The sequence below is a fragment of the Geotrypetes seraphini genome, chromosome 10 (assembly GCF_902459505.1).
Source record: "Geotrypetes seraphini chromosome 10, aGeoSer1.1, whole genome shotgun sequence".
Classification (NCBI taxonomy): Eukaryota; Metazoa; Chordata; class Amphibia; order Gymnophiona; family Dermophiidae; genus Geotrypetes; species Geotrypetes seraphini.
This window is the reverse complement of record NC_047093.1, coordinates 90624485-90636581: the sequence shown is the minus strand read 5'-3', so window position 1 is coordinate 90636581 and position 12097 is coordinate 90624485. Positions and strand designations below refer to the sequence as shown.

The window sequence follows — 12097 nt, the reverse complement described above, 5'->3', positions numbered from 1 at the left end:
AAATGCAGCCAGTCCATCATTACTGGACTTTCCAGTCTTCTAGACGGAACTAGATAGAGTTACCATCTGACTCCAGCAAAAGGAGGATGGATTGAGACATCTATATTTTACTTCCATTGAAAGCCATGGTGGAAGAAAACCCAGATGTGTCAATCTGTCTTCCTTACTTCCATGGCTTTCCATGGAAATAAAACCCGGGTTTCTTAATCTATCCTCCTTTTTCTGGAGCTATATGGTAACCCTATATCTAAGTTTCCAAGTTTATTAATTTTTTGTTAACTAGACCAGGGGTAGGGAACTCTGGTCCTCGAGAGCCGTATTCTAGTCGGGTTTTCAGGATTTCCCCAATGAATATGCATTGAAAGCAGTGCATGCAAATAGATCTTATGCATATTCATTGGGGAAATCCTGAAAACCCGACTGGAATACGGCTCTTGAGGACCAGAGTTCCCTACCCCTGATCTAGATGGTTTGCAATTCCAGTAATTGGGGAGTGTGTCCAGTGCCAGGAAGCCTTTTATGGTTTGTGCCCTGAAATTGGTAAGGACAGATCAAGAATCTGTATGTTATATTGCATCATATGCTATGAGTTTATACATTATGTTAGGCAGACTAGACTGGATGGACTGCGCAGGTCATCATCTATGTTACTGTTTTCAACTTTCCAACTTTCCTTACTCAGTCCCTGATGTACCTGGATCTGCTCTGTTACCATGCCTCAGAAGAGCAATCCCTTTCCCAGTACACTATCTTGACCACCATAGGCTTCTCCCGGAGAACCACTCCAGCTCCTTTGGGTAAGTCTTGGGAAAACGCTGCTCCCTGAATAGTATTGGAAGGTTTCATTCAACAATTAGGTATAAGAGTACTGGTTTGATACTTTAGATTGGGAAAGCAGAGAGTGGTGGAACTTCTGAGGGAAGGGGAAGGGAGTTCTGGATGCAGACAGGCAGATATGCAGAGATTAGCATTTGGTTTTATGTTCTTAACACATGGTTTTGATACAGCAGGACTTTTCCACATCCTCCTGTTAAGTAATCCAGACTCTCCTTCCCACTCAATCTTCTAGTATCTTTGCATCCATATCATCCCTACAGTGCAACATTGAAGTCTGTGACCAGAAAATCAATGTAATCCTTCTCTTTGGACTTAAAAGCTTCGGCAATGATGCATGCAGCTTCCCGGTGCTCCTTCCCTCGCATAGAGGTCCCATTCACCTCCAGAATCACGTGACCCACCTTCAGTTTCCCACAGTTGTGCGCTGAGCCTCCACGCTTTCAATATGTAGAGAGAAGAGAAAAAGAAATGTTTCAACCAGGGCACATCATTGAGGTCTTCGTTGTCCAACGTTAGCACTGCCTGAGAGAGACCTTCCTGTATGCCAATGCTTTTCAATCCAGTCCTCAGGGCACACCCAGCCAGTTAAGTTTCCAGGATATCCAACATGCATATGCATGAGGTAGATTTGCACATCAAGCAGGCAGTGCATGCAAATCTCTTTCATGTATATTTATGGAGGACATCCTGAAAATTTGACTGGCTGGATGTGTCCCAAGGACTGAGTTGACAAGCACTGATGTATGAGACACTAGGTTACCTCTAACCGTTATGGATACCAGCACAGTATGAACTCGCCATTCCCTCTACGGGACAGAAGCACTGCCTGAGGTAGCTCCTTCCTTAGGGTTACTAGGTGTCTGGAAAAACCCAAACATGTCCTCCTTTTAGATGACTGTCCGGGTGCCTGGAGGGATTTCCAAAGCCTGGCAATTTGCATTTGGAGGCCCTCTGCACGCGATATTATCAAATCAATGTCTGCGAATGCGCAGAAGTCCTCCAGACCTTGGGGAAGGAGACAGGAGGTTCATCTGAGGGGCAGAACAGGGTGGAGCTGGAAGTGGAATGGAGTGGGGGTTGGGTGGAACAGGGCAAGGCCAGGTGTCCTTTTTTTTAAAAGATGAAATCTTGCAACCCTACCCTTCCTATAAGGATAACAGTAGAATCTGATGGAGATTCTTTCCATAAAGGATGCTAGCACAATCTGAGGGATCCCCTCCCTATAGGAGTAGCAGTACAGTTTAAAGAGAGGTCTTCCATAAGGGATGTCAGGACAGACTGAGGGAGCCTCTCGACAGCATGAGGGCAGGGGAAGGGCACCACTGCCCTGAGCATCTCTCACCCTCACGATGCCACTGGTGGTTCCCGACAGTAAGTGCTATTCTATAACTGGTGCGTTACTTTGAGCACGATTTATAGAATAGTGTTCTACTTTTGTTTCCCTCTTCGAGGTTTCAGGGGGTCCTTTGGCCATATAATGCCCCCTTCCTAATGACACTGTTGCGAAACTTGAGTCGAAGGGAGGCCAGCTTTTAATTGAACACGGGGGCTGTTTAGAGCGTTTACACCTCTTTGAGTTAAATGAAATGAACAACGTTTACACCACCGCTGCTGATCTGCCTCCAATCCTGAGTTTTTCAGCTTTAATCAGATAAGTAAAGAAAGCAAAAGTTTTCAATGATATTTTACAGCATATAAGCATATGGCAGCAAGAGGGATTCTGTAGTGCGATGATGGTCCCTCATTACAACCAGCGCTGGTACATTTCATGGTACTATTGCACTTTTTGGTTGGCTACTGAGCACTTTATATATCACTATAGCACCTTGAAAGCACTCTGTGCACTTTAATAGGACTTTTTGTAGTTTTTTAATTTATTTATTTAATTTTTGGTATAGAAGTAAACTTGTGGAGATGTTTTTTGATTACTTTTTTCAGTGCCAATTTTGTGCCATTTTTAGAATTTTGTCCTGAATGCCTGTGGCAGAGGTTGTACATGGTGGACTCCCAACATTTTTCCAAATAACCCCAAAAAGTCCTACTGAAGCAGAAACTTCTGCCTGAAATTCAAGACATTTTTGAATACTTTATTTTTCAACAAGATTAAGCTCCAGCGCACTGAGCTCACAAAATAGTTGAGCATTGAGCCCATAGCTCAGCGGCATTGAAGACTTTGTGAATGTGTCAAGGTAGAAGGAGGACACTTTTTGAATTAACTGTAATTACTGAATTGAAGGCAGTTGTATTAGCTGGATAGTGACTGGTAGAGGGAGTGGTATAAACTGAAAGTGACTGGTAGAGAGGGTTGTTTAAGCTAGATAATGGTTAGTAGAAGGGGGATGGTATAAGCTAGACAGTGAGTGTTAGAAGGGGTTGTATAAGTTGCACAGTGATTGGAAAGGAGGGTTTATTAACTAGATAGTGACTTATAGAGAGGGGATTGTATAAGCTGAATAGTGACTAGTAGAGGTGGTTATATTAGGTAGATAGTGACTGGCAGTGGTGGGCTTTATTTATTGGGATTTATTAACTGCCTTTATGAAGAGATTCACTCAAGGCAATGTACAGCAGGTATAATTCAACATAGCAGTAGTGCAAAGACCAAATAGATAGATAGATAGAATGACTGAAGTAAAGTTAAAATCAGAAAATTGAAACTTAATAATACGATTACCATGAAACAGGTTAAAAAATATACTTATTAACAGCACTGAAATTCAAATGAGAGATATAATTCATACTTCAAGGAAGATATAATACTTATGCAGCATCAAATCAGAAATTCAAATAACACAGATATGACACTAATGCTTTTTCCATAATAAAGCTTACCCTATAGCCGAGGGGTCAGATGCAGATATTAGATGCGGACAAGATGGGTGGTACAGAGTGTGTTGGGATAAACAAATGAGAGGCTGAAGCTGAACTCAAGGCAAGCTGTTTATACATTTAACAAGATATAAGGAACTGATTTAATTAGTATGTGTGGCAAGCTAGTCCTGTTGCTGGATGAGTATACTTGTACATGTATAGTCAATCACTCTATGTATTAAAGGCTTGGGTGTGATTCTTATCTTATGTCTGTATCTGCTTTCTCTTTTCGTCAATAAAAATTGTTTGAACTTAAAGGCTTTCACCTGCTTCCTGAAGTAGAGGTAGTTTGGAGTGAGACGTAGCTCCTCTGGGAGTAAATTCCAGAGTGTGGGGGCTACTCCTGAGAAGGCTCGCTGGCAGGTATAACATTGCACAATTTCTTTGCATGAGGGTACAAATAGTGAGGCTCCTTGAGAGGACGGTGACTGGCATAGACTTTAGCTTGATAGTGGATTTCAGTGGCAGGTGCAATATTACCTGAATAGTAACCACCCGTGGCAATGGCTGTCGCGTGTTGGCTCCTCCTTCGATGGCAATGCCTAATGTTGGTGCACTTTTTCCTACTCGTATCAAAGCTGCAGTGGGTTCCAGCAGACCAGGCTGTGCCAAGAGACATATACAGAGTTAGTTTTTATGCAATGGTCACTGGAATATTCAGTTCTGCTGAAACGTTTATTCACCATTCCAGCTCATGTCCTCCTGCTTTGCCTTCACCCTCAGCATACAGAGATAAGGAGCACTGTTCCCTCTTAGTCCTCCAACTGCATTCTGCTAGTGAAAGTGGTGCTTCAGTGTTTATTTTTATTAAAATTTAATATACTGCCAAGCTGACAATAGGATCTAAGCGGATCACAATACCATATTTTCCCACATATAGACCGCCCTTCTGCATAGGCTGCAGAATGGGTGGCCTATGTTTAAAAACTGGAAGATAAGCCGCCCCATGGCATTAGCCATGGCTTATCTTCCAGTACCTCCCCTGCCTTTTAAAATCTTCCTCCCCACCCCCGGTACCTTTTTCTGAGCCCCCTGGATGGCGGACGGTGAATCTCCAGCAGTGCAGGGCTGCTGCAATCTCTTCGGCATCTGGCATGCCCCCGCACCGCCCACTGAATGGCCGTCAGCTCTCATGGGACTTGCGAGAACTGACGTCAGTCACTCAGCAAGCGGTGCAGGGGCAGGCCGGATGCTGAAGAGATCGCGGCTGCCCTGCACGCTGGAGATTCGCCATCCACCGTCCAGGGGGCTCCGAAAAAGGTACCGGGGTGGGGGGGATGATTTACAATCGCTGCATAGGCTGCCCCATATAACTAGGCCGTACCCCATACATGAGTTTCTAAAACCCATGTATAGGCCGCAGCCTATATATGGGGAAATACGGTAATGTAAAAAAAAAAAAAAAAAAGTAAAACAAAAATATTAGAGTAACTCCATAAAAATGATAGGAAAGGCCTATCGCATATGAATCACAAAAATATAAACAATCAAGCAAAATGTCTTACAGATATGCTGAATCACTATTGTGTTTTCAATCACTAGAGATAGGCAGGCTACCTGGAGTCATGCTGTGCTTGCCTATCTCTTACTATTGAAAATGTGATGGTAAAACAGCACCCCTACTAGTTTAGAGGGAACAGTGGTAGGAAGAGAAATTGGTTAAGAAGAGACAGTCACAAACACCCATCTCTGGTGCTCCTCATTTCTCCATCCCTCTACAGAAGAATTAGCATTAGCGGTGGGATAAAACCACATGACATGTGCCATGAGCAATATTTTTCTTGCCCATTAAGCTTTTTTTTAAATATCATATTTATTGAAGTCAAGTGATTTCCTAAAGCTTTTAATGATCTCGTCTCTTCTTTATTACTTTGGGTTCCCTACAGTCTGCCTGATGCTTTCCATAGGGAGCCCAGAGGTTGCGGGTTCAAATCCCATGCTGCTCCTTGTGACCCTGGGCAAGTCACTTAATCCCCCATTGCCCTAGGAACATTAGATAGAATATGAGCCCACCAGGACAGATAGGGAAAAATGCTTGAGTATTTGAATGTAAAAGCACTTAGGCTATAAGTGGTATATACTGTAAATACAAGTATAAAGTTATCTATTTCCCATCTTACTCTCCTGTTTTTGCTATTCTTGATTCTCCATCTAGCCCTGTTAGATTTAAATCCTGTTCTTGTTCCCCCTCCTCACTGGTCATCTTCTGTTCATAACTAATTCAGTTTACTTTCTGAATGGTTCCAGTGATAACACTTTTGAAAGGAGCCTGATAGGCAGAGCTGGAAAATTAAGGTCTTATTGTAAACTCTTCAGTGAGAGGCCATGATGTATCTCAATACTGTACAGCGCTGTGTATGTTCACTAACAGTATTAAAATAAATATATTTAAAAAATCCCAAGCAGAATATGAAAATGTGCTTGGGGATACATGCTGACCTCCTGCTACAGAGGCTGCCTCTAGGATAGCAGTAAGCTTTTTTGCCTGTGTGAATCCATAATATATTTTTCCAAGATTGTCAACAGTTTCTGATCAATGGAAACTCTGAGTTCAAATGATACAGACACCGGCTTGTTTGGAACTGGATTGTCCATCATGTCATATTATATTGGCCATAGCACTGTATTTAATTGGCAGTCATTTTTGAACCTTGCCCCACCCTCTTTCTATTGCAACCTATGTCCCTTGAATTTGCCTCTCTTCCATTTCCTCCTTAGCCTTACAGTGTTACGTTTGGTTAGGCTGAAAGAACACCAGAGGTCCACTGAATCCAGCTTTCTCACGATTGTCTGGTGCAGGGCTTCCCAAGTCAGTTCTGATGCCTCCTCCCCCCACAGCCTTTAGGGTTTTCAAGTAGCCACCATGAATACCCATAAGATAAATTAATATGTACTCGGTCTTCCATGCCCACAATTTTTTCTCCTGTATATTCATGGTGGCTATTCTGAAAACCCAATTAGCTGTGAGGCACCAGTCCAAGTTTAGGAAATCTTGGCCCAGTGGTTTTGGATTCTTTCTTCTGTTAGCACCCCCACCCCCATTCAGACCTCCCTTCATCTGTTCCTTACTGGCTTGGAGGACGCCTCCACATGCCCTTCACTCCTTGCAGGATTCTTAATGTTCCTCGTATTGGCAGGAACTGGGCTGCTGCCTTTGCTGCCACCCCCATTTTCTCCAAGGTCCACACCACTGTCTTCGCTTAGGGCTTGCCCACTGTCTGATAGCTGGGAGAGTGTGGAAGCTGGAGGGGACACCGGGAAGACAGCTGTTACCAGGAGAGAAATAAGATCTGGATTAGGATACATGTGAACTGCCTAACTGGCCAAGAGAGGGTTCTCATACTATACTTCCAATACAATAGACATAAAAACAGGTTTCAAGAAATGAGCTCAATACAATAATGCATTAAGTGCTACCTCAAAACAGGAAATACCCAAAATATTTTGTAGTGTGATCTGCTTTTTTCTTTTTGATCAAGCAGTTTTTTTTTTCTTGCTTATTTGGACCTTTGACACATTTGAAACTGACTTTCATTTAACTACAGTATTGGAGGTCATTGACCAGAGCTCTTTCTGGACCCCTGCTATTGTGATCCCTAAACCCAGCAAAGCAACAAGTTGATTCCACAGGAGGAAATCCAAGGAAAACAAAAGACTCTGTGAAAAGCTGATATTCAAGATGAGGACTTTATTAAAAGTTCAACTTCGTAATCCACATAATAACAACAAGGACACAATCCTCTGAGATATATGGACCCAATATGGTCCGTGTTTCGACAATACTGTCTTCCTAAGGGGTCACGATGGGTTCTATTAAAAAACTTGTGGATTATGAACAAGTTCAAATCGAAGTACGCCATGAGATGATCTCAGAAGTGATAGTGTCACTGTGTTAGGATTGTGACACAGCTTGGATTGACAGGCTCTGGTGACAAAAGATGCTGCTGTGGCCGCCTTCCAACCAGAGTCCGTGGAGTTGAAAAGCTGTTTGAGCACAAAGTCTATTCGGAGGTCTTGGGCGTCCTCCCACCAACTTCACCGGGGAGAGAGATGCACTTAGTATTATGCATAACGGTATTATGATCAACAAATTGCTATGGCTCCTTCTGGATCCAGGGAGTTCTCAATTTTGAATTGACTGATTTCACCTAGGATTAGTAAGGATATCCTTCCCACTAGTGAGCAGTTTGCATATTATTTCTTAACTAAGTTATCTAGATCAGACAATGTTTCTAGTGTAGAGGATGGAGGTATTTGGAATGATTTTTTGATGGTTACTATAGCAGATGTGGTGCAAGCCATTGAGTCAGTAAAAGCCTCTAATTGTGTTTTGAATCCTTGTTCTACTAGTGTGTTGAAGGCTTTAAAGCAGCCGTTGTTTCCTGTTCTTTAGTAACAAGGAGGGTTAAAGCAGGCTGTCATGTGACCTCTTCTTAAAGGGCCTTCTTTATATGTTTCAAAGGTGGAGCATTTTCAACCCATCTCAAATTTGATGTTTGTAGCTACAGTTTTGCAGAAGGTAGTGCTCTTGCAATTAGAGGATTTTGTTACATCTCATGGTTGTTTGGATGACTTCCAGTCTGGGTTCCAGAAAGGCCATAACACTGAGCTGCTTTTGTTTTTACTCTGAGGAAATTCAGAAATGTTTTGCTAAGAGGAAATATTTCCTCTTGGTATCTCTTGGTGTAGCCGGTGTGTTCAATTCAGTTAACCAAGCCATCCTTTTGTAGCGTCTGTCTGGGGCTGTCTGGAACTGTGCTACAATGGTTCGCTTCCTTTCTTATGAGTAGGAGCTTTTGTGTGTCGGACAGGAATGTGCAAACTGACTTTTACACCTTGACTTGTGCGGTGCCACAAGGCTCAGCCTTGTCAGCACTATTGTTTAACCTGTTTATGGCACCGATTGGTGTATTTATGGATTTAGGTATTCAGTCTAGGTTATAAGCAGATGATCTGCAATTCCTATTTGAGGTATCTGATGATTTTTCTCAGTGTTTTAAAGTGCTGTCTTCATATCTGGATGTTATTGTTGCTTGGATGTCAAAGAATGGGCTTTGATTGAATATAGCGAAAATGAAAATCTTGTGGTTATTGGCTGCTGGATTCTTGATGCTCCCGTGAATTTTATTTACGATGGGGGTCACAATTTGATTGCAACAAGAAACTGAAAGTTTGGGGGTTCTGCAATGTCTGCGGCATTATCTCCTCACTCCCCAGGAATGCCCCAGCAGGATCCTCATCCTCCAACTCGGAGGGCACCTGTGCCATCTTTTTTTTCCAGGAGACCAACCCGCTACCATCTCCCTGCAATTTCTCATCATTTACCACAGTAAATCGAAATTTCTCCAAGCACTTTCAGGTGGTCATCGTGCGCACTAGTCAGTGTGTTGGTCGCAAGAAAAAAAATCTGAACTTAGGAGTACTCTTTTTCTCACTGAACACCACAGCCCTTATGGAGCTAGCAATTCAAGCAGCCATTCTGTGGCTTCCATGCCAGTGAAAATAAAGGCATAAAAACAGAATCCTAATCATCCAAATCGTCCACAGGCAGACTGTTACCCAATTACATATGGCACTGTTGCTGGGGACTTGTGCTCTTGGTAGGAGAAACCCCCAGTGCTAACAGGTTTGCAGTACTAGACAGATTCATGAAACCTTGTTAATCAAATAAGCCTGAAACATCATATTAATAAATTCAGGGGGAAATCCTTTCCCTTGAGGAGCAGAGAGCACCCCTGTGGTCCCTGATTTGAGCTTTTGCAGGATTTCAGTGCTGAATTCCAGCTGCGCTTCACCGATGATGCACTTCCACTGCCCTGGCTCAAATATGGACTTTTTGCATGGTCCTTGGATGGACTGGGAACCAAAACCCCCCAAAGGGGCGGGGGTGGGGGAGGCTAAAGTAGCCGCTACCACACTCCCTAATGCGCCATACAGCATGGATGCTCCTCTGACAATCATCTACTGCAAACAAGGCATGAATCCATAGTATCCTGCCCTGAGGAGTTCTCCCACCAGTTTTTGAGTAAAAATGAGGTGTTTTGAGGTGTTTTTATTTCAAATTGATAAATCTAAGATGGCTGCCACAGCAGTGATTTTAGTGCCAAAAATGGCTGAAAAGTAAATAAATGGTGATTTTAGGATTTTTTAGATGGGGTGGGGACAGACAAAACGACAATAAGGAAAGGACATATATAATCCAATCTTAACTCAAAAGTATGCCCTATTGGAATAAACCCAGGAACCCACCATGACACTACGAGATCTTACAAGATGGAATTGACTACCCGAGAGTTCAGGAATAGAGTGAAGTTGTACAAGAAGGAAAATTTAAATCTACATACTGTGCAAGCAGTTCACAGTTGGGCCACAAGGGGGCAGGAAGCTACTGCAACACACTATGAAGAAGTGTTGAAAATTTCTCAGCCCAACCAACTTTCTAAATTCTGAGTATTATGTTGCCACTGTAGCTGAAAAGAGTGTTATTTTATTTTGCAAAGTACCAATTTGCAGAATTGTAATGCTATGTTTTGACATTGTTTCAGATCATTTATTGAACCATGTCAATGAAAAGTGTGGACTTTTCAAGTGTGGAACTCCGAGCCGTCTTGAAGTTCCTATTCCTGCAGAAGACAACTCCAAAGGAATCCATGAATGCATGATGCAAACACTGGGTGACAAATGCCCATCATACTCCACAATGAAGAACTGCTTGCTCCAAAATTTTACTTTATAAGATGATGGGGCACACTCACCATAAACTGCAGTCATGCGTTCATGGAACTCCTCCGGCTTTTTCCCTTCTTTCGTGAGAAATTTTATCACTGGAGGAGTCCAAGAAGGCAACGGAGTGAGTCACGTCTGAAAGCTGCTCCTGCTCTGTTTTGGCAATTTCTATTTCAACTAAAATTTCTTACCTTTACCATGCCTAAGCACAGAGGCAAACAGAGAGACGTTCTTCCAGCCTCATCTGGTACTTCATTGACGAGACAGGTGGCAATTACAACATATGCCACATTGGCTGGATCGGGCATATCCGCTGACCGAGGTGAGCAGACCTCGGTCTTGGAGAGTGAAGTTTCACTTAGCCCTTTGGGCCCTGGAGCTCCTCCGCGTCCCGGGATGATGTCGGGGACGCCGTCGACAGTGCAGGAGGTGCCAGAGACGAGTTCTCCGGTGACGCTGCTGAGCTCACCCCTGACCCCGGAAGTATTCCATGGCTTGCCGACTGTCTTGCAGTCGACACTGAAGAATGGAGGAGCAGTTACCTGCGAGGAAGCAGGGATGGAGGAGTAGGGAGCTATTGGGGTATTTCCCGGAATATCTTTGCCCCTCCTCTAGTAAGACCTGAAGTTATCGACATGGAAGCAATCTGGTGTGGACTTGAATCAATACATAAGGTATGCTCCCAATTTTTTTCTTCAATACAGAGTACTAATTTGCAAGTAAAAACTTTGGAAGAGAAACTCTTAAAGCAGTCCAATAGAATGGACAACCTGGAAAAATCAGTCAGAAGTGAAGGCTTCCATGAATTTACATTTGAAGGAAAAGTCTTTGCTTGTTAGAAAAATGGAAAATTTGGAAAATGCAAATAGAAATTTAAATCTTAGATTGTTGAACTTTCCGGTATCCAAATTTCAAACTCCAAATCCAATGTGCTATTTAATTCCTTCTTACAATCAGTGCTGAAATTTCCTGAAAATAATATGCCACCGCTCCAAAAGCTATACTATTTGAATATTCCCAAAGAAGACAAAGGCAAAGGGATTATATCAGGAGACTTGGATCTCACTGGTATATTGGAAACATCAATTCAAGAAGAAATAATTGTTAGAGCAACTCTATTGGTAACCTTCATTTTTCTTCAGGATAAAGAGGCAGTTCTCCGTCTATTCTATAGGACTGAGAATGTGGAATTTCACGGCTCCAAAGTATCAATATTTCCTGATGTATCAAAATGGACGCAAGCCAGACGGAAGAAATTCCTGGCTTATCGTCAGTTAACCTTGAGTATGGGAGCAACTTTTCAGTTACGTTTCCCCTGTAAATGCTGTCTTACCTATCAGAATATTAGATATATATTTTATGACCCTGATCAATTAAATTTTTTTCTAGAGGGTAAGACGGCCTCTAGAGCTCCAGGTAGATGATTAAATCCAACCGCACTCTGTAATGTGAATTATTATGAGTCTTTCTTTTAGATCCAACTTCCCTTGGAGGTGATGGACTTCCTCTCTTCATTTTGTGGACTCTGATTAGTCACATATGTGGAATTATTTTATAATTTGTCTGTTTTATAATTTGTCTATTTTATAATTTGTCTGTTTCCTTTTTCAATTGTTAATTTCTTTAGATTGTTGTTAAACAATTTTGTGAAAAAATACAAATT

The 12097-nt window shown here is 42.4% G+C and overlaps 1 protein-coding gene across 1 annotated transcript in view; it reads right to left on the bottom strand.

Moving 5' to 3' along the window:
- Positions 1 to 486: 486 nt before the first annotated feature.
- Positions 487 to 12097, bottom strand: part of LOC117368540 (whirlin-like) — a 412097-nt gene continuing 400486 nt past the window's right edge. Inside the window, exons 13-15 of the mRNA XM_033962276.1 lie at positions 6778 to 6950; positions 4189 to 4311; positions 487 to 1274 (exon numbers count right to left, since the gene is read on the bottom strand). Coding sequence (XP_033818167.1) covers positions 1092 to 1274; positions 4189 to 4311; positions 6778 to 6950 — 479 coding nt within the window. The 3' untranslated portion in view covers positions 487 to 1091. The remainder of the gene's footprint in view (positions 1275 to 4188; positions 4312 to 6777; positions 6951 to 12097) is intronic.